Raw genomic sequence first — 20,079 nt, forward strand, 5'->3', positions numbered from 1 at the left:
CACAAAATCCTGCAAAGGACAGATGCACCAACGTTAGTGTTCTCGATGAGGCCAACATCCCCAGCATTGATGCACTGACCACACTCGACCAGCTCCGTTGGGCGGGCCACATTGTTCGCATACCTGACACAAGACTCCCAAAGCAAGCACTCTACTCGGAACCCCTACACGGCAAGCGAGCCCCAGGTGGGCAGAGGAAACGCTTCAAGGACACTCTCAAAGCCACCTTGATAAAATGCAACATTCTCACCGACACCTGGGAGTCTCTGGCCAAAGACCGCCCTAAGTGGAGGAAGAGCATCTGGGAGGGCGTTGAGTACCTTGAGTCTCATTGCCGAGAGCATGCAGAAAGCAAGCGCAGGCAGCGGAAGGACCGTGCGGCAAACCAGACTCCCCACCCATCCTTTCCTTCACCGACTGTCTGTCCCACCTCTGACAGAGGCTGCAATTCTCGTATTGGACTGTTCAGTCACCTAAGAACTCACTTTTAGAGTGGAAGCAAGTCTTCCTTGATTTTGAGGGACTGCCTATGATGTTAATGATGATGACCCTGGCACCAGGGAGGTAACATACTATCCTGGACTCACGTCTGCGACTGCAAAAACACCTGTCTGCTCCCTTAACTATCGAATCCCCTATCACTATTGCCTAAACGTTATTGCTGGTGCATTCAGGAGTATGTGTATTTTTAATGGTGTGATAAGTGGTAATTACTGCCAAATAACATCCCCGGACCTAAAAATATTATTTTACAATTATGAAGTCTCATTTCCTCAGAATATAATTGCTGATAGAAATTTATAAAAAATTAGTGTCGCTTATAGACTATCACTCCCTGTTAATCCTATCTGCATTTCCCAATCTCGATTTCACATTACGTACATGATTTAAATCTAATTTATATTTTCTGCCTTATATCTCCTGGTTTAGATTTGGCCGTGTTTATTTCCAACACCAGATTTCTGACTGGTTATCTTGGAGGACAAGACTTGGGACCAAAATTCCCTATCGCCCGGTTGGGGGGCAACAACCTCTACGGTGCAGGACATTCTGCGCCTGACGCAGAAGTCCCACCCTGGAAGCAAAATTCGAGTTACCACCCCTCACAGGAAGTGGAATGCAATGTCGCATGCTCCACTTCCTTTTGGGGAGGGATCAGGGGTGCTATGCAGGCACATCGCAGAATGCTACGCAGCCTCTCCACGTAGCGTTGACACGTTTCAACGCCCCTCCACTTTTGTTCCCTTAGCCCTTTGATGCCCTCCCCTGGGCCACCAGGGCTAAGTTATGCCATGGCAGCAGCCTGGCATAGAAATGGAATGCTGGGCTGCACAGTTGTGGCCTGTACCCCGCAAAGGAGCAGACAACAGCCCGACCGGTAAGGGGGAAAATAAAAGATGGTGTCACATGGCGCACCGCTCCCCCCCCCCCCCCATTTAAGTTTCACCTCACGATGGGTGTCCGGCCCGGTTCGCAACCTGTGAGGCTGGTGCGGGCACTACCCATGGTGGCCTCACAGGGCGCAGGCTAATTGCCGTTGCAGGGCGAAAAGGGGTCACCGTGCACGGCTATGACATCATCGCTGGAAGCACAGCGGCCCGGGGCACTACCAGTGTGTCGTGGCGCGAATACATTCGCGTTTCTGCTAACTGTTGCGCAATTTCATGGGAGCTGGTAGCACCCACAGTGAAAACACTTTACCGCCACATTAGCGCCCCTGGAGGCGTTAATGGGAGGTGCAAAGCAGGGGAATTTCGATTCCTTGATTTCTGATTCGTTTCCTTGGTGGACAAGACACACCCAGCACTTTCTCTGGAATGTGTAATTAGATCCTGCCTGCCTTACTTTGCAAAGTGTAATTCGAGCCATTGTGACTGCCAGGCTCCAGACAGAAGAGCTCACATAGAGCAGAAAGGGCTCACAGTCGTGGGTTAAGACCTTCTCCCACTCCCCAAACAAGTTCCTGCCCCCCACAAGTTCCTATCTGTCCTCCCATCCACCCACCCCCCCTACCGAGTTTCTGACCTTTTCCCTCTCCAACAAATTCCTTACCTTGACTTTCTCCCCGCCAAGTTCCTAAGCTTCTCTCCAAAGTTGCTGACCTCCTGCTCCGCCCAAGTTCCTGACCTCTCTCCCCCTCCCCCCATTCCAAGTTCCTGACCATCTCCCCACCCTCCCCGATTTACTGACTTTCTCCACGCCCCGCCAACCCAACCCCCCCCCCGTCCACAATGGGGCATTGTGTGTGGGTGACAGATTGTTAATAGTTTTATTGAGTGTGAAGTAAATCGTGATAGTGTCATGCCTTCTGGATTTTGTCTATTCCAAATGATGTCACTTGGCACATACACCGAGCTTGCCAAGAAATCAACCAGGTCTAGAGGAGGAGAGGGAGAATGTGGTGCGGGTGTAAAGGAGGTGGCATAGGAAGAACATGATCCATCTTACCTTCTGGATCTCATTCTCATTTCCCAAAGAACTGGATCATGTTCTTCCCACATCCCCATTCTGCTCTTAACTCCCCCCCCCCCAATCCTGAGTTCCTGACCTTTTCTCCCTCCTGAGATCCTGACCTCCTTTCCCCTCCCCCCCCCAATCCACTCTTCCCCTCATCTCCCTTCGATCCTCTTTCCCTCTCCTCACTCACTCACCATCTATCCCCTCTGATTTCCACTCTCTGATCCTCTGTCTCCTCCGCCTCAGATTCACTCTCTCTTCCCCTCTGATCCTCTCTCTTCCCCTTCCTCCCTCTGATCCCCTTTTTCTATCCTGCTCCAATCTTCTCTCTCTACTTCCCACCCCCTCCCCCCGCCCCCCACCCCCTCTGATTCCCTCTCTCTTCCACCATCCCCGGCCACCAATAGATTAAGTGACCTTCTTACGGCGCTCAGGAAAGCGTGGCTGCAACTGTGAGGTACTGTGCATGCACGGCTCTGGGATACCTTGCGCATGCGCAGAAGTGTTCTTGCAGATAATCATTCTGTTTAGATTCTGCATGACTCTGAGGATTTTCAATCTTATTGGTTGAAGAGCCTCGCTGTTTCTCGCTCTGCTCAGATGCCACAAATCCCCTGTACATGGCACTACACTGGATCAGACGCTGAATTAGAGCAAGTCTTCTCCAAAGCCTGCAAAAACTTTGTGGACAGCTGTCAGTGAGGTGAATGGCGAGCGCCGTTCCTTTACTGCTGACTGCAAAATCAAGACCAATAACAGAGGCCAAGATGTTGTCTGATTATTGTAAAAACCCAACTGATTCACTAAAGTACTTTAGGGAAGAAAACCTTCTGTTCTTATCCGGTCTCATCATCATCATAGGCAGTCCCTCGAAATCGAGGAAGATTTGCTTCCACTCTAAATGTGAGTTCTCAGGTGACTGTACAGTCCAATAAGAGAATTACAGTCTCTGTCACAGATGGGACAGACAGTGGTTGAAGGAAAGGGTGGGTGGGTAATCTGGTTTTCCGCATGCTCCTTCCACTATCTGCCTTTGGTTTCTGCATACTCTCGGCGACAAGACTTGAGGTGCTCAGCGCCCTCCTGGATGCACTTTCTCCACTTGGGGCGGTCTTGGGCCAGGGATTCCCAGGTGCCGGTGGGGATGTTGCACTTTATCAAGGAGGCTTTGAGGGTGTCCTTGAACTGAAGGCTGCGCTGGCACACTGGAGGACCTCGTCGTCGATGTCTGCCCTTGCTGACAGTAGGCTCCCAAAGTATGGAAAATGGGAACATTATCTGGTCTGGCCTATGTGTGATTCCAGTCCTACACAATGTGTTAATATTAAACCCATTAACTATTTAACAACCAGTTTACATTGAACCCATTTCTTTGTACTAAGATGTATATCTAACTTGCCTTTTATTTCTTATTCTCCCATACCCCGCCTTTATTTTGTTCAGTCCTATAAAATAATTTGCTCAAATCCCACTTTCTAGATCTGGCTAAGGGTCTACATTTGAATTGTTAACTTTACACATACTGACAGATTTGCTCTGTGTTTCAGCATTTTCTGTTTTTATTTCAGAATTTCAGCATTTGCAAGTCTTCACTTTTTATCCATGCATTTTTATACGTTTCTGGATGTGTACTGTTATCTTCTCCATAAAAATCATAAATAGAAGTTATTACAAAAAAAAGTGTTGCTTTGATTCTTTATTCAATGTGTCTGTCGCGCTGCTACTTCATTCACTGCCTACGGCACAGAATGTATACCAGTTTCACCCTCTCGCACATGTGTGATCTGCTGACGTTCCAATATAGTTTGACCGGTTTTCAGGATATATGAAGATCTCAAAATAGCTCCGAGTCACTACCAACATCGAATAAATAAAAAATGTTCTTGCCCTCTTTATATTTTTTTTAACCTGTAATTCAGCTAGACTCGTACTTCACAAAGATGCCAGTCTGAAACTGTCCTAAAAAAAAACAGGAAGAAAAATCAAATTCAACTGTCAGGTGTCCATGGCTTTGAACTTCCCGAGTTTCTCCAGTCTGAGTATTCCCTCCTGTCCCCCCCCGCAAACAGTCCACACATGAGGCGGTGTTCGGAAAAAATGTGAAGCCACGCCCCATCGCCTAAACGGATTTACCTGGGGTGGCCTACCCTGGCTCGTATCCAAGGCACTGTCCTTTGATTGAGCCATCTTGTTGTTCCTGATCACCACGAAGAGAAGCATGGATCTCGGAAACTAACTCGGGGGAACAGGGAAGGAGGGGGTGTGTGGGCTGGCAAAAAGGTAATTACAAATGAGAAAAGTGGAGTAACAGAAAGAAACCGGTCCCAAACCATTCCTTTGTCTGGAGAATTCCTGTTTTGTTATATTCTGCCAGTTTGAGCTGGACAGAGTTCATTGCACTACTATTGCCATTATTTTATGCAAACCAGAAACAGGGCCCTTGGTGCCTTTTTGTTCCAACCAGCTGAAGTCCTGGTTAAAAATTGTAGGAGCAGTTACAGCTCCTCAGCGTGCTGTTGTGTTGTCTGCTCCTCCGCTTGCACAGCCTCTTGTACGTAAACGATGAATTCAGATGTCTCTTCGCCCTGAGTGTAAACAGTCACTGTTTCAATGCCTTCCACATCGTCAGAGGAGACTACGACTTGCTCGACCAGATGATGCCCCTCTCCGAGCTCCACTGAGGCCTGCTCCAAGGCCTGCTGGATCATCACTGTGTGATTGCCTGCTGTTTCATCCTCAGCCTGAAGGTAAGAAAGCAATCAAAAAGAAAAGGATCAGTGCAATTTGCCTACTCAAATCTGCTACCTCAGAAATACCTTACCACAGAATGCTGTATTTCTTATATCTTCCCCCTGTCTTCTCCCCTTCTCTCCAAAACGTGTTGGCTCTTTCTAGACAATGGGTAGCAGCAGCACTCAGGTACTTCACTCAAGTGGCTATTCTTCCTGAGTGAGCCTATGCAGAAAAGGGTACATTTCCAACAGCAGACATTGCTGATGGGGCCTTATGCGTAACAGTTGTGGGTTACCGACATCAACTGCACTGCTGTGCACAATTCTTGAAAGATACCTTCTGGAGAAGAAAGATCTCAACATAGGCTTGTGCCATGCTTAATGGGGCCCACAAAAAATGTGAGGAAAATGGAGGAGTAATGTAACTTCACCTTGCCCCTGATGGTGGCACATTTCGTCTTCATTTGCAATGATGGACGTGGGAGCCTGGTGACTGCATTAACTCAATCGGCAACATCCATCATTCAACCCCTGTGCTTTTACTGGAGATTCCCTATCAGCAACTAAATAGGACGACCCTCCTTTGTCGCACCTCCTGCAGCAAGACCTCCAACTCTAGGCTGCATATAATGACACCACTATTCCCGTCCATCAATCACGCCTGGGGACTGCTGTACTGCAAGTGACTGGGATTGATTTTACACACATAATTTGTATTATGTAATTATCCTCCACTCACTGTATTTTGCTGGAGAAATAATCCTGTGTTTATAAAGAGACTTTGCTGCACTTTAAGACACAAATTCGGTTTGCCGTAATTTGTAGGGACTCTTTTTAAATAGACTCAGTTTGTTGAATAAATAGATCTTGTTTGCTGTAAAATAGACTGTTGTAAATCATTGGCTGACACATTGCTGTCAACACTCACTTTGTTATAAATGAGCAGGACGTTAGAGAATGGAATCCTTTCCCAATGACAGAGATAATGAGATTAATCAAAGGTAATGAGATTAATCAAACAAGCAAGTATGACCAATTATGCAATCTATGACTCTTTTAAATAAAAATTCTCAATGGAAATAGCCTTATTGTGGCCTCTTGGAATGAGGGTGGGACTAAAATAAGGGCACAACATCAGAAGGCATCAAGGTTGCCAGAAGTATAAATACAGAAGTAAGGTCAAAATTGGCTGAGGAACAAGATTTCTATGAGCCCTTTAAATCTACTAAAGTGCCATTTTCGCTCAGTGGTAGCACTCTTTTCTCAAAAAGGTCATGGTTCAAGTCCCATGGCAGGACTTAAAGCAAGTAATTTAGGCTGACGCTTCAGTGCACTGGTGACAGAGTGCTACATTGTGGTAGGTGACATCTTTTGGGTGAGACATTAAACCATCTTGCCTGTTCAGCTGGATATTATAGATTCCATGGCTCTATACAAAGATGGGCTGGGAAGTTCTGTCCTGGCTAACACTTATCTCTCAACCAATACCAAACAGATTAACTGGTCATTATCTCATTGCTGTTTGCAGGACCTTGCTGTGCGTAAACTGACTGCCACATCTGCCTTGCAGAAAACACTTCGAATGTAATCCATTGGTTTCAAAGCAATTTTGGATATTCAACAACAACAACAACTTGTATTTATATAGCATCTTTAACATAGCAAAATGTCCCAAGGCGCTTCACAGGAGTGTTATAAGACAAAACAAATGAATTTGACACCAAGCCACATAACAAATTATGGCCGATGTCCAAAAGCTTGGTGAAAGAGGTAAGTTTTAAGGAACGTCTTAAAGGAGGAAAGAGAGGTAGAGGGGCAGAGAGGCATGGGAGGGAGTTCCAGAGCTTAGGGCCCAGGCAGCTGAAGGCACGGCCACCAATGGTTGAGCAGTTATAATCAGGGATGCTCAAGAGGCCAGAATTTGAGGAGCGCAGATGGGGTGGGGGGGGAAGGGGGTTGTGAGGCTGAAGATTATAGAGATAGGGAGGGGTGAGCTATGGAAGGATTTGTAAACAAGGATGAGAATTTTGAAATCCAGACGTTGCTTAACTAAGAGTCAATGTAGGTCAGCAAGCACAGGGGTGATGGGTGAGCTGGACTTGGTGCGAGTTAGGACACGGGTTTTGGATCACCTCAAATTTACGTAGGGTAGAATGTGGGAGGCCAGCTAGGAGTGCATTGGAGTAGTCCAGTCTAGAGGTAACAAAGTAATGGATGAGGGTTTCAGCAGCAGACGAGCTGAGGCGGGGTGAAGACGGGCAATGTTACAGAGGAGGAAATAGGTGGTTTTAGTTATGCCGCGGATATTTGGCCGGAAGCTCAGTTCAGGGTCCAATATGACATCTCGGTTGAGAACAGCCTCAGACAGATGCTAGGGTATGCTAGGGTGGAGTGGGAGTCGGTGGCTAGTATGAGACGGGGACCAAAGATAATGTCTTCGCTCTTTCCGATATTTAGTTGGAGAAAATTTCTACTCATCCAATACTGGATGTCGGATAAGCAGTCTGACAATTTAGAGACCACGAAGGGGGCAAGAGAAGTGGTGGTGAGGTAGAGCTGGGTGTCATCAGCGTACATGTGGAAACTGACACTGTTGATGAAATTCTGGGAAAGATGGGCATGGATTTCGAAGGCGACAACACGTTCAGGGACTTTGGAGAGGAAAGGGAGGTTGGAGATGGACCGGTAGCTTGCAAGCACAGTGGAGTTAAGGGTTGTTTTTTTTTTTTGAGGAGAGGGCTGATGACAGCAGATTTGAAGAAGAGGGGCCAGTACCTGGGGAGAGTAAACCTCTAACAATGTCAGCTAACATGGAAGCCAGAAAAGGAAGTTGGGTGGTCAGTACTTTAATGGAAATAGGGTCAAGGGAGCAGGAAGTGGGTCTCACGGACAAGATGAGCGTGAAGAGGTCAAGAGGGGAGATCGGAGAGAAACTGGTGAAAGATCCGAGTTCAGGGCTATGGCACGGGGGAACCTCAGAGAAAGTTTGGCTCAGTGGGCTAGGGTCGGAAGGGAAGTGGCAGAGGCAGATGATCGATGGTCTCAATCTTTGAGACAAAGAAGTCCATGAACTCCTCACATTTGTTGCTGGAGGTGAGTGTGGTGGAGTCAGAGAAGATGGGTTTAAGAAGACAGTTAGCAGTGGGAGAATAGTAGCCGGGGGTTATCTTTGCATTCCAGAATGATCCTGGAATTATTGTGTTCCTAACACAGATGAGGCTGCACACAGGGAGGTTAAAGTAACAGTGACCTCAGTCTTTAAGAAGGCACTCCAGAGTGAGGAACAGGCATTAGGGCCGGCTTATATACAGTGCTCCCAAGGGATGCTGGGATCCCTTGGGACTTCAGGGGATGAGCTCCCTGGTGGCGGAACATGGGAGTGCATGCTTTATAGATACACAACATCACTCCCCCACAAAGTCAGTGAAAACTATTTACAAGGTGAGGCGGTCGGGAGCCTGGTGGACCGCCTCGGTACAAATGTCTGTTCTGGTGTTTTGGCTGTGCCCTCGCTGGGCTGGCGTGTTGTTGACCCTGCAGGGCTGCTGGGTGAACCTGGCTTGCTGGGCTGTTGGGCGTGATGGGTTCGATTTCCTGGTCCGGCGTGGTGTCGTTGATCCTTTGGGTGTGTGTTGTGGGCTCGAAAAAGAAGGTTTCTGCTGTGGGTTGTTCAGGGCAGTCTGTGAACCGCAGCCTCGTTTGGTCCCTAACCCTCCGAGAACTTCTCCAGGATGCCCACAGTTTGCTGCATCTTTGCGTTGGATTCGTATTCTCATCGCCAGTTATTGTGTTTCTAACACAAATGAGGCTGCACACAGGGAGGTTAAAGTAACAGTGACCTCAGTCTTTAAGAAGGCACTCCAGAGTGAGGAACAGGCCTTAGGGGCCGGCTTATATACAGTGCTCCCAAGGGTTGCTGGGATCCCTTGGGACTTCAGGGGATGAACTCCCTGGTGGCGGAACATGGGAGTGCATGCTTTACAGATACACAACAGGAATAATGAGCAGTTTTGGCAGACAAGAGTAAGATCCGATAAAGCTTTATGTGGTCCAGCAAGATCTGGCGGTGAATGGCTAAACCAGTCGTCCACCACATCCGTTCAAGTCTGCGCCCCTTGGACTTGAGGGAGCGAAGATGAGAGCTGTACCGGGGGAATGGCCAGGGTGAGAGAGTAATGGTTTTAATGGGGATCAGGGCCTCAAAGGCAGTGGTGAGGGTGTGGTTGAGGAGATCGGTGGCTGCACAAATGTTATGGTGAATGGCGGACCAAAGGCTGGACAGTTTGGAGTTGAGAAGTGCAGTTGTAGGTGTTTGGAGAGAGATTTGTCCAGGGACGCAAGCAGAAGGAAGTAGGGTTAGGTGACGGAAGGGTGGTGTGGTTGGAAAGCGATACAAGGAAATGGTCAGAGATGGCCTTATCAGCGATTGACACAGTAGGAATAGCGAGGGCACGAGAGGTGGCAAGGTCAAGGGGGTGGCCGTGAATATGGGCTGGGAGTTCATATGGAGGGAAAGATTAAGGGCGGATAGGAGGAGAGTGAACTCAGAGGAGAGAGAGCATGATGAATTGAGATGGAGGTTGAAATCACAGAGGATGAGAAGTCGCTCGGTGCAGAAGCTGAGGGAGGAACGCAGTGAAGATATCTCGGTGATAACATTTTTATTATACTTGGGTGGGCGGTACAGAACGAGAATTTTAAATGAAGTGAAATTGGTGGATTAAGGCGAGTTGTTCAAAGGAGGAGAAAGTGCCGGAGATGACATGAAAGGTGCTCTATAAATATATTATTGCCTAGCAACATTGGATGTTTGTTTATTATGGAAGTGACAGATGTTCTATATTAATGAGGCAACAATGACAGAAATTGGGACATGTAATGTGACTACAGGCCTATTTAAATACACCACCAATTTTAGGGCGTACAGCAAAGCAAAATACTGCGGATGCTGGAATCTGAAATAAAAACAAAAAATGCTGGAAATGTCAGCGGGTCAGGCAGCATCTGTGGAGAGAAAAACAGAGTTAACGTTTCAGGTCGAAGACCCTTCGTCAGAACAGGCAATAGTTCGAAATGAACATATTCTTAAGGAAGTGCTGGGGCCCTGAAAGTGGGAAGGTAGGAAAGAACAAAAGGGAAAGTATGTGATAGGGCGGAAGGCAGAAGAAGTTTGAGAGACAAAGGGGATAGTGGGCCGAATTGAGATTGTAAAAGCATAGGTTAGGAAACAAAAGGCGAGTCTAGATAGAGTGTGAATGGCAGAATGATTATCAGCTGTCATGGAAAACAGAGAAACAAACTTAAAATAAAGGGGGGAGAGTTTTTGTTAAAATAGAAAGCGAGGAAAGGGAACAAAATGTGGGCAGAGATTATGGTCTGAAATTGTTGAACTCGCATTACAGGAAGGATGTGATTGCACTGATTGTGCAAGATTGCACTTTTAAATTCTTAAACTTTTAAAACAACTTGGAAACCTCTGGGGAAATTTTTAACCTTGGAAGAAACTTCCCAAAACATCCCTCGGAACCCCAGCGGGCAGCTGACCTTCCCAATGCCTGCCCCCTAACCAAGCCTCGGGCCATCTACCATCAATGGCGCTACTCGGCGCCAGGCTTACGGCCAACATCTCGCCGTAGGCAATTAGGCTCATACAGCAGTGCCTGGTCTCCAGTCGTCTTGGACCCCTTGCCACTGGACCAAGACCTTGCTCGGCTAAGCCCGTGAGGTTGCCAGGGTGCAGCGGCCACCCCATGTTAAAAGAACTCACGCACAGGCATCTTCCACCTCACTAATATGAAGTTCGGGACCTGGAACGTCAGGATCCTCATGGACAATTCTAACAGCAACAGGCCGGAACGCCGCACTGTCATAGTTGCCCGGGAACTTAGACGTTTTGACACTGACATCGCCGCCCTAAGCGAGACCTGGCAGGCAGGGGAAGGCCAGCTCAAGGAACAGGGTGGAGGTTACACCTTTTTCTGGAAAGGAATACCAGAGGAAGAAGGCCGCCTTCGTGGAGTTGGCTTCGCCGTCAAAAATGAACTGGTCGACCGCCTCAAACACTCCCCCTGTGAGGTTAACGAACACTTCATGACTCTTCCTCTTACCCTATCCCAGAACCAATGCACCACACTCATCAGTGTGTATGCCCCAGCACTCGATGCAACGGATGAGGCTAAAGAGGGTTTTTATTCCAACCTCGAGACATCCCTGTTCCGCGTCCCCACGGGCGACAAATTGATCCTCCTAGGTGACCTTAATGCCAGGGTCGACAAAGACACAGCCCTCTGGGGAGGCGTGATTGTCAGAAAGGGGGCTGGGAAAGCCTACTCCTGACAAAATGTCTAGAACACAAACTCATCACCAACACCCTGTTCCGTCAGAGGGACAATTACAAGGCATCGTGGCAACACCCTTGCTCCAAACACTGGCACCTGCTCGACTACATCATCCTCCGAGCCAGGGATCGCAAGGATGTGCGCATCACCTGTGCCATGATAGGAGCTAACGACTGCTGGACGGACCACCGCCTAATCCGATCCATCATCAATATAAACATAGCCCCAAAGCAGAGGGGAGAGCAGAAGCAGTGCCGCAAAAAAGTTAATCCTGGGGCACTTAAAGACCCAGCTAAGAGAACCCTATACAGCCAGCGCCTCACAGCTAATCGGGCATGCCTTGATGACCTTGAGATGCTGATTGCCCACAGCGCTTGGTCTGCCTTCCAGGTCTTCATAACCAGTGCCTGTGAAGAGACATTTGGTTACTCAACCAGAAAACACTAGGGCTGGTTTGATGAAAGTGATCAGGAGTTCCAAGAGCTAATAGATCGTAAGCGCAGTGCATTTCTGAGCCTCAAGCAACAAACCAACTCGGGAGCTGCAAAGCAACGTTACAGACGGCTCAAGGCTGAGGTCCAACAAAAAACCCGGGACCTACAGAACAGGTGGTAGATGGAGAAAGCACAGGAGATACAACAACTGGCCGACAGCCACGATATGCGAGGATTCTTCATTGCAGTCAAGGCCATCTACGGTCCAAACTCACAAGGCCCCACCCCACTCCTGGCCAAGAATGGGGAAACACTCATTAAGGACACCGAGGTTGTCAGGGCCCGCTGGAAGGAGCACTTTGAAGATCTCCGCAATCGAGACTCTGCCTTTTGACTCGAGTGTTCTCAACTCTATCCCGCAGCATGCAACCCGCCACCACCTCAGTGAAACCCCAACGCTGCACGAGATAGGCAAAGCCATAAAACAGCTTAAGAATAACAAGGCTGCGGATGGAATTCCTGCCGAGGTGCTAAAATATGGCGGAGAGGCGCTGTTGGCGCGGATACATGACCTCATCTCTTTCATTTGGAGGGAGGAGAGCATGCCGGGAGATCTGAGATGCAGTGATCGTGACCATCTTTAAAAAGGGGGACAAGTCCGACTGCGGCAACTACTGGGGCATCTCCCTGCTATCAGCCACTGGGAAGGTTGTCGCTAGAGTTCTCCTCAACCATCTTCTCCCTGTGGCCGAGGAGCTCCTCCCAGAATCACAGTGTGGATTTCATTCCCCACGGGACACAACAGACATGATCTTTGCAGCGCGACAGCTGCAGGAAAAATGCAGGGAGCAACGCCAGCCCTCATACATGGCCTTTTTCGATCTTACAAAGGCCTTTGACACTGTCAACCGTGAGGGCTTATGGAGCGTCCTCCTCTCTTTTGGATGCCTCCAAAACTTTGTCAACATCCTTCGCCAGCTCCACGACGACATGCAGGCCATGATCAATACCAGCGGTTCCATCACAGACCCAATCCACATCCGGATCGGGGTCAAACAGGGCTGCGTCATTGCTCCAACCCTCTTCTCAATCTTCCTCACTGCCATGCTCCACCTCACAGTTAACAAGTTCCCAGCTGGAGTGGAACTAAACTACAGAACCAGTGGGAAGCTGTTTAACCTACGCCGCCTCCAGGCCAGGTCCAAGATCACCCCAACCTCTGTCGTTGAGCTGCAGTATGCGGACGACGCCTGCGTCTGCGCACATTCTGAGGCTGAGCTGCAGGATATAGTCGATGTATTCACCGAGGCATATGAAAGCATGGGCCTTACGCTTAACATCCGTAAAGCAAAGGTCCTCTACCAGCCTGTCCTCGCTGCACAGCACTGTCCCCCAGTCATCAAGATACACTGCGCGGCCATCGACAACATGGACCACTTCCCATAACTCGGGAGCCTTTTATCAACAAAAGCAGACACTGATGCGGAGATTCAACATCGCCTCCAGTGCGCCACTGCAGCCTTTGGCCGCCTGAGGAAAAGAGTGTTTGACGACCAGGCCCTCAAATCTACCACCAAGGTCATGGTATTCAGGGCTATAGTAATACCCGCCCTCCTGTATGGGTCAGAGGCATGGACGATGTACAGAAGACACCTCAAGTCGCTGGAGATATACCAACGATGTCTCCGCAAGATCCTGCAAATCCCCTGGGAGGACAGGCTCACCATCGTCAGTGTCCTTGCCCAGGCTAACATCCCCAGCATTGAAGCACTGACCACGCTCGATCAGTTTCGCTGGACAGGCCACATAGTTTGCATGCCAGACACGAGGCTCCCGAAGCAATTGCTCTATGTGAAGCTTCTTCATGGCAAACAAGCCAAAGATGGGCAGCGGAAAAGTTACAAGGACACCCTCAAAGCCTCCTTGGTAAAGTGCGACCTCACCACTGACGCCTGGGAGATCCTGGCCGAAGACCGCCCTAGGCGGAGAAAGTACATCTGGGAGGGTGTTGAACTCTTTGAATCGAAACGCCGAGAGCATGAAGAGGTCAGGCGCAGGCAGCAGAAGGAGCGTGCGGCAAATCAGTCCCACTCCCCTCCTTCCCCCGACGAATGTCTGTCCCACCTGTGACAGGGTCTGTGGCTCTCGCATTGGACTGTTCAGCCACCAAAGGACTCACTTTAGGAGTGGAAGCAGGTCTTCACCCAAAGGGTTGTGGGGGTCTGGAACTCACTGTGTGAAAGGGTGGTAGAGGCAGAAACCCTCACCACATTTAAAAAGTACTTGGATGTGTACTTGAAGTGCTGTAACCGGCAGGGCTATGGACCTAGAGCTGGAAAGTGGGAATAGGTTGCATAGCCTCTTGTTGGCCAACACGGACACGATGGGCCGAAATGTCCTCCTTTCGTGCTGTAAATTTCTATGATTTTTATGATGTTGTGTCCAGAAGGCTATAAAGTGCCTAAACGAAAGATGAAATGTTGTTCCTCGAGCTTGCTTTAAGCTTCATTGGAGCATTGTAGGAGGCCGAAGACAGAGAGGTCAGAGTGGGAATGAGCAGAGAATTAAAGTGACAGGCGACCGGAAGTTCGGGTTAACCTTTGTGTACACTTCCAGTTATAGCTGGAAATGATGGCAGAAAATTGGGCAGATGAAAAAATGGGCACCGACTTAGTCCTACAGATTCCCGCCCCACTTACCGCTCCAGATTGGTGAATACCACCCAAAGATCATACAGGAAATCTAGCAAATTACAGCCTCTGGTGTGGGAGGGATTCTGAATGGACCAAATGGTCTTTCCACACTCTGGGTTTTGCTATGTTCTTAAAATAAAGTAAATCAAGAAGTGGCGATTAGTCCTCAACGAGTTTCAATTTTCATAATTTGTCGATTGATATCGTTACCTCAGCCACCACTTCCCATTCTCTCCCCACCAATAGACCCCGACAACCCCAGCCCCCTCCGTTACCCTAGCCCAAGTCTCCTGCAAACCTGAGTTTCTCTCCCATCTCTTGCCTGCCCACTCCAAACTGCTCTCTTTCACGACATCCCCTCCCCCCACACCCAAAACACGACTAGTCAACAACCATTCCCAATACTCAACTATATTGGGTAGCTTCCTTTGTTCATGCACTATCCTTCTCCATTTCAAAACTACAATTATAAATCCTTCTGCATAAGTTCATTGTTAACTTGTTCCTCTTCTCCAACTTCATAGAATCACTTACAGAATCACAGAAGGAGGCCAGTGTGCCTGTGCTGGCTCTTTGAAAGAGCAGTCGTGCTTAGTCCCACACCTGTGATTTATGTCATTAAATCTAAGTACCTGATGAGCTTCCTTTTAAAATTACTTATGTATTCAGCTTCCACCACCTTTTCAGGTAGAGTGTTCCAGATCCCAACAACTCTCTGAGTGAAACAAATTCTCTTCATTTCCCCTCTAGATCTTTTGTCAATGATTTTGAATCTATGACCTCTGGTTATTTATCCACTCGCCAGAGGGAATAGTTTTTCTGTATTCTACTATATCTAAACCTCTCATCATCTTGAAAGCCTCTATTAGGTCACCTCTTAACCTTCTCTGCTACAAGGAGAACAGACCTAACTTTTCCAACCTCTCCTCATAACTGAAGTCCCACATATTCCCAAATATTCTATTTGTCTATTTATAAACCCAAGTTAACCCAAATGCTTTTTTAACCAGCTTATCAACTTGCCCTGCCACCTTTAAGGATTTGTGTATATAGGCACCAAGATCTCTGCTCATCTACACTTTTCCAAATCGTGCCATTTACAGTATACTGTCTTTCCATATTACTCCTCCCAAAATGCATAATTTCACACTTCTCCACATTGAGCTCCATCTGCCATGCTTCTGACCATTTCATCATCCTGTCTATGTCACCCTGAACTATCCTCATCATCATCCAAACTTTGCCAAGTTTCGTATCATCTGCACACTTTATAATGCACCTGAATCTAGCTTGTTTATAAAAATTGCAAAAAGTAATGGACCCAAAACTGACCCTTGGGGAACACCACTGCAAACCATCTCCCAGTCTGAAAAATATCCATTCCCCACCACCCTTTGCTTCCTGTCACTGAGCCAATTGTGAGCCCTTGTTCTAGACTTCTCAGCCAAGGGAAACATCCTCTCCGCATCCAGTCTGTCCAACCCAGTCAGAATTTTATACGTTTCAGTGAGATCCCCTCTCATTCTTCTAAACTCTAGTGAATACAGGCCTAGTCGATCCAATCTCTCCTCATACGACAGTCCTGCCATCCCAGGAATCAGTCTGGTGAACCTTCGCTGCACTCCCTCTATGGCAAGTATATCCTTTTTAGGTAAGGAGACTAAAACTGCACACAATACTTCAGATGTGGTCTCACCAAGGCCCTGTTTAACTGTAGTAAGACATCCTTGCACCTGTACTCAAATCCTCTTGCAATGAAGGCCAACATATCATTTGCCTTCCTAACTGCTTGCTGCACCTGCAGGTTTGCTTTCAATGACTGGTATACAAGGACACCCAGGTCCCTTTGTACATCAACATTTCCCAAGCTATCACCATTTAAATAATACTTTGTCTTTATGGTTTTCCTACCAAAGTGGATAACTTCACATTTATCCATGTTATACTGCATCTGCCATGTGTTTGCCCACTCACTCAATTGCCTTGCAGCGTCCTTGCATCCGCCTCACAACTCGCAATCCCACCTAGTTTATGTCATCAGCAAACTTGAAATATTACATTTGGTTCCCTCATCCAAATAATTTATATACATTATGAATAGCTGGGGCCCAAGCACTGATCCCTGTGGTACCTCACTAGTCACTGCCCGCCATCCCAAAAAAAGACCCGTTTATTCCTACTCTCTGTTTCCTGTCAGTTGACCAATTTTCAATCCATGCCTGTATATTATTCCAATCCTATGTGCTTTAATTTTGCACACTTTCCTCTTATGTGGGACTTTATCATAGGCCTTCTGAAAATCCAAATACACTACATCCACTGGTTCTCCCTTATCTATTTTCCTTTCATAAATCCACATTGACTTTGTCTAATCCCGTTGATATTATCTAAGTGCCCTGTTATCACATCCTTTATAATAGACTCTAGCATTTTCCCTACTACTGATGTTAGGCTAACCAGTCTGTAGTTTCCTGTTTTCTCTCTCCCTCCTTTTTTCAATAGTGGGGTTACATTTGCCACCCTCTAATCCGCAGGAACTGTTCCATAATCTATAGAATTTTGGAAGATGACAATCAATGCATCCACTACTTCCATGGCTACCTCTTTTAGTACTCTGGGATGCAGATCATCAGGCCCTGGGGATTTATCAGCTTTCAGTCCCATTAGTTTCTCCAGCACTATTTTCTTACTAATAATCATTTCCTTTCATTCCTCTTGTTCACTACCTCATAATCATCAGGTAGTTTACAGGCATTTAAGAGCCTTTTTCCCCCTTACATTTTTAATTTCCCTGCATGGTCATGGGATCACGCAGCTCGGGAACCATATCGATCAACCTGAGGCGGGAGTTCTGTGGCCATTACTCCATCTGATTACTTGACAGCATCAAATATACAGTAAAAGCTCCCACCTGACAGATGATCACTTTCCTCAAGCAGAAGGAGTTGTTCAGTCCATTTCCAGCACACATTCTGCAGGCTGCAAGTGTTTCCAGCAAAGTCTCCATCCAGCGTCACCTCATTAGAAGAACTTTCTCACTATTGTCATCTGTATTTCACCAGCCATCTAGTCCATCAACAAGGGTATCGTTTATATTGTCTCACCTTGGTCCTCAGAATCAGACCATGATGAGCCCAAATACTAGCAGCACCAACAAAACCAACTTTCTCCACAATCACCTGATGCTGCACCGGATACAGGGCATCAGCACCCGAACACATTATTGCCTGGGAGGCCATGGATAGCATCATCATGTCCAGATTTCGTTAAGTTTACGCTGTACACGATGCGCCAGGTTAGCGTCACCCCACACCAACACCATAAAGCATCCCTAAAATGACCAAACCATTCCTTTCACACTCATCACCATTGCAGGCGTTATGTCTCACCATTCACTGCAACGCACATAGCCACTTCCAAAGGTGCACACAAAACTGTCCAAGACCGGAAAGTGTTGAAAATAAAGATTTTTATGCTGTACAACACATTAACAGAAGCTTTATATAAACATTGGATAAAACCCCAGTGCCTACCCTGGTGTGTTGTTAGTTGGTAGGATAAGGGTGAGTGTAAGGGGTGGCTAGAGAGATGTGATAATGTTGATGGAGAAAAAGGGATGAGGGGAGGTGCATGGTATGTTGGTGTAAGTAAGGATGTGCAGGAATAAGGTAGGAAAGGCAGAGTGATGGGAATGTGATGAAGGGCACAGCAGGATGAAGTTGAGTGTGGCTTTGTACTAATGTTTCCTGACCTAATTGAAATGTTTGTATCACTGCACCCAGGTATTCCTGACCACATCCCTGCTTGTGACCTCCTCTGCAATCAGGTTGTCTTGGTCTCCAGGGGAGGTCTCTTCCGCCCATCCGCGGAGTCATCAGTGAACTTGGGTGCAGCCCTCTGCCTCTAAGCAGTCATTGTTAGTGTATGCAGCACTCCAATGCTGTAGTACACTGACAGCACTGTTAGATTAAATTTAAAATCTAATGTGGCCATGGTCCATTTAACGATCCCGGCTTAAAAAAGGCATCATGAATGACGTCATCAGACCCGCTCCATTAAATGGGCCGGGTAACCCGCTGGGTAGGCTTAATAGGCCCCATTAAGATATTCGATTTTCAACAGTGGGATGGAGCCAGCAGCGGGGTCGCGACCCGCCACGAACACTGTCCACACCGGACCCGCCGAGGTAGGCAAAATTCCGGCCTTTCTCTCTGTCCCTGTGTAAATCTGTGGTTCACTTCTCTGTTACTGTGTAATTGTGCTCGTCTCTCTCTTTGTTCCTGTTGGTTTCTGTAGAACCCTCTCTCCATTGGTGTATAATTGTGGTCTTTCTCTCAGTCCACGTGTAATTGTGTTTCTCTCCCTCTCTCTGTGTTCCCGTGTGTATCGATAGTTCTTTGTGTCCATCTGTTAATGATTCTCCTTCTCCCTAACCCTGTGTGCATCTGCAGTTTTCCCTCTCTTCACCTTTATTCTCTATCCCTGCGTTTTTCATCTATCTAGCAGTTGGTTTGGTGGTTATAACTGAATTTCTAAAGAAGCAATAGCTTTGCGTATGACACATAATGCACAGTACATCTGCCAGAGACAGAACAGATTAGTAGCACAAGCTTGGCTTATTAAATAATTTAGCACCAAGAGAGATTTTTTTGACAGCAACATTTTGGAGTCAGGACAAGATTTGCTTTTAAAATGGATGCATTCCAAAATCATGGGGTAATGACACTGCTGAACATATATTCCATAATGAAAGTAAATGCATAAATAATTGACTAAACATAGGCTGCTTGATAAGGTCCATCCAATTTAAAACAGCAGTATTACTAATAATTCATTGGCAGGTTGTCGTGATTAATTGCAGATGAAGTAATATTGGAGAGACAATATCAACACATCGCGCATACCTTTCTTCATTCATCAGAGTAAGGGCGGTTTCCTTTTTGTGTTTGAACACCTGGTTGCTCCTTTTTGTTGATGCTCACAACCATTTCTTTTGATTATACCTCTTGTGAAGCACCGTGGGACATTGCTCTACATTAAATGTGCTCTAAAGAAAGAAGGACGACCTCTCAACTGAAAGAATGAAAGTACATCCTAAGACTGAGAAAAGAATCAGTAAGGTAGTAAAGCAACGAGAGAAGGTAGGAGATCCCATTGTGCCGCCCGGCTCGCCGGCGGACACTGTAATTAAAGAAACAGGAGACGACAGATAAGCGGTAACGTTTAGTAGAGATTTGTACGGTTGGTCTGATGGGGATTGGCCATATGGAGGAAGTTTTAAATTGTCCTTAAATTGAGGAATGGAGACAGACCACCAAAAATGGGACAGGGGACCCCAGTTGGGATAAAGATTATATGGAGAATTGTTTTAAAAAATGGACAGAGGTGGCAAAGAGGCACCAGCCCCTAAAAATAAAAAGAAAGA

At 47.2% G+C, this 20,079-nt stretch overlaps 1 protein-coding gene across 4 annotated transcripts in view; it reads right to left on the reverse strand.

The window, feature by feature from the left end:
- Positions 1 to 4,010: 4,010 nt before the first annotated feature.
- zfat (zinc finger and AT hook domain containing) overlaps positions 4,011 to 20,079 on the reverse strand; it is a 187,885-nt gene continuing 171,816 nt past the window's right edge. For 2 of the 4 annotated variants that reach the window (XM_070895392.1, XM_070895402.1), the window contains exon 16: positions 4,011 to 5,198. In XM_070895392.1, the coding sequence (XP_070751493.1) occupies positions 4,953 to 5,198 (246 nt within the window). In that variant the 3' untranslated portion in view covers positions 4,011 to 4,952. The remainder of the gene's footprint in view (positions 5,199 to 20,079) is intronic. The other 2 variants (XM_070895412.1, XM_070895384.1) reach the window with 1 other exon arrangement.

Source organism: Pristiophorus japonicus, chromosome 1 (assembly GCF_044704955.1).
Source record: "Pristiophorus japonicus isolate sPriJap1 chromosome 1, sPriJap1.hap1, whole genome shotgun sequence".
Taxonomy (NCBI): Eukaryota; Metazoa; Chordata; class Chondrichthyes; family Pristiophoridae; genus Pristiophorus; species Pristiophorus japonicus.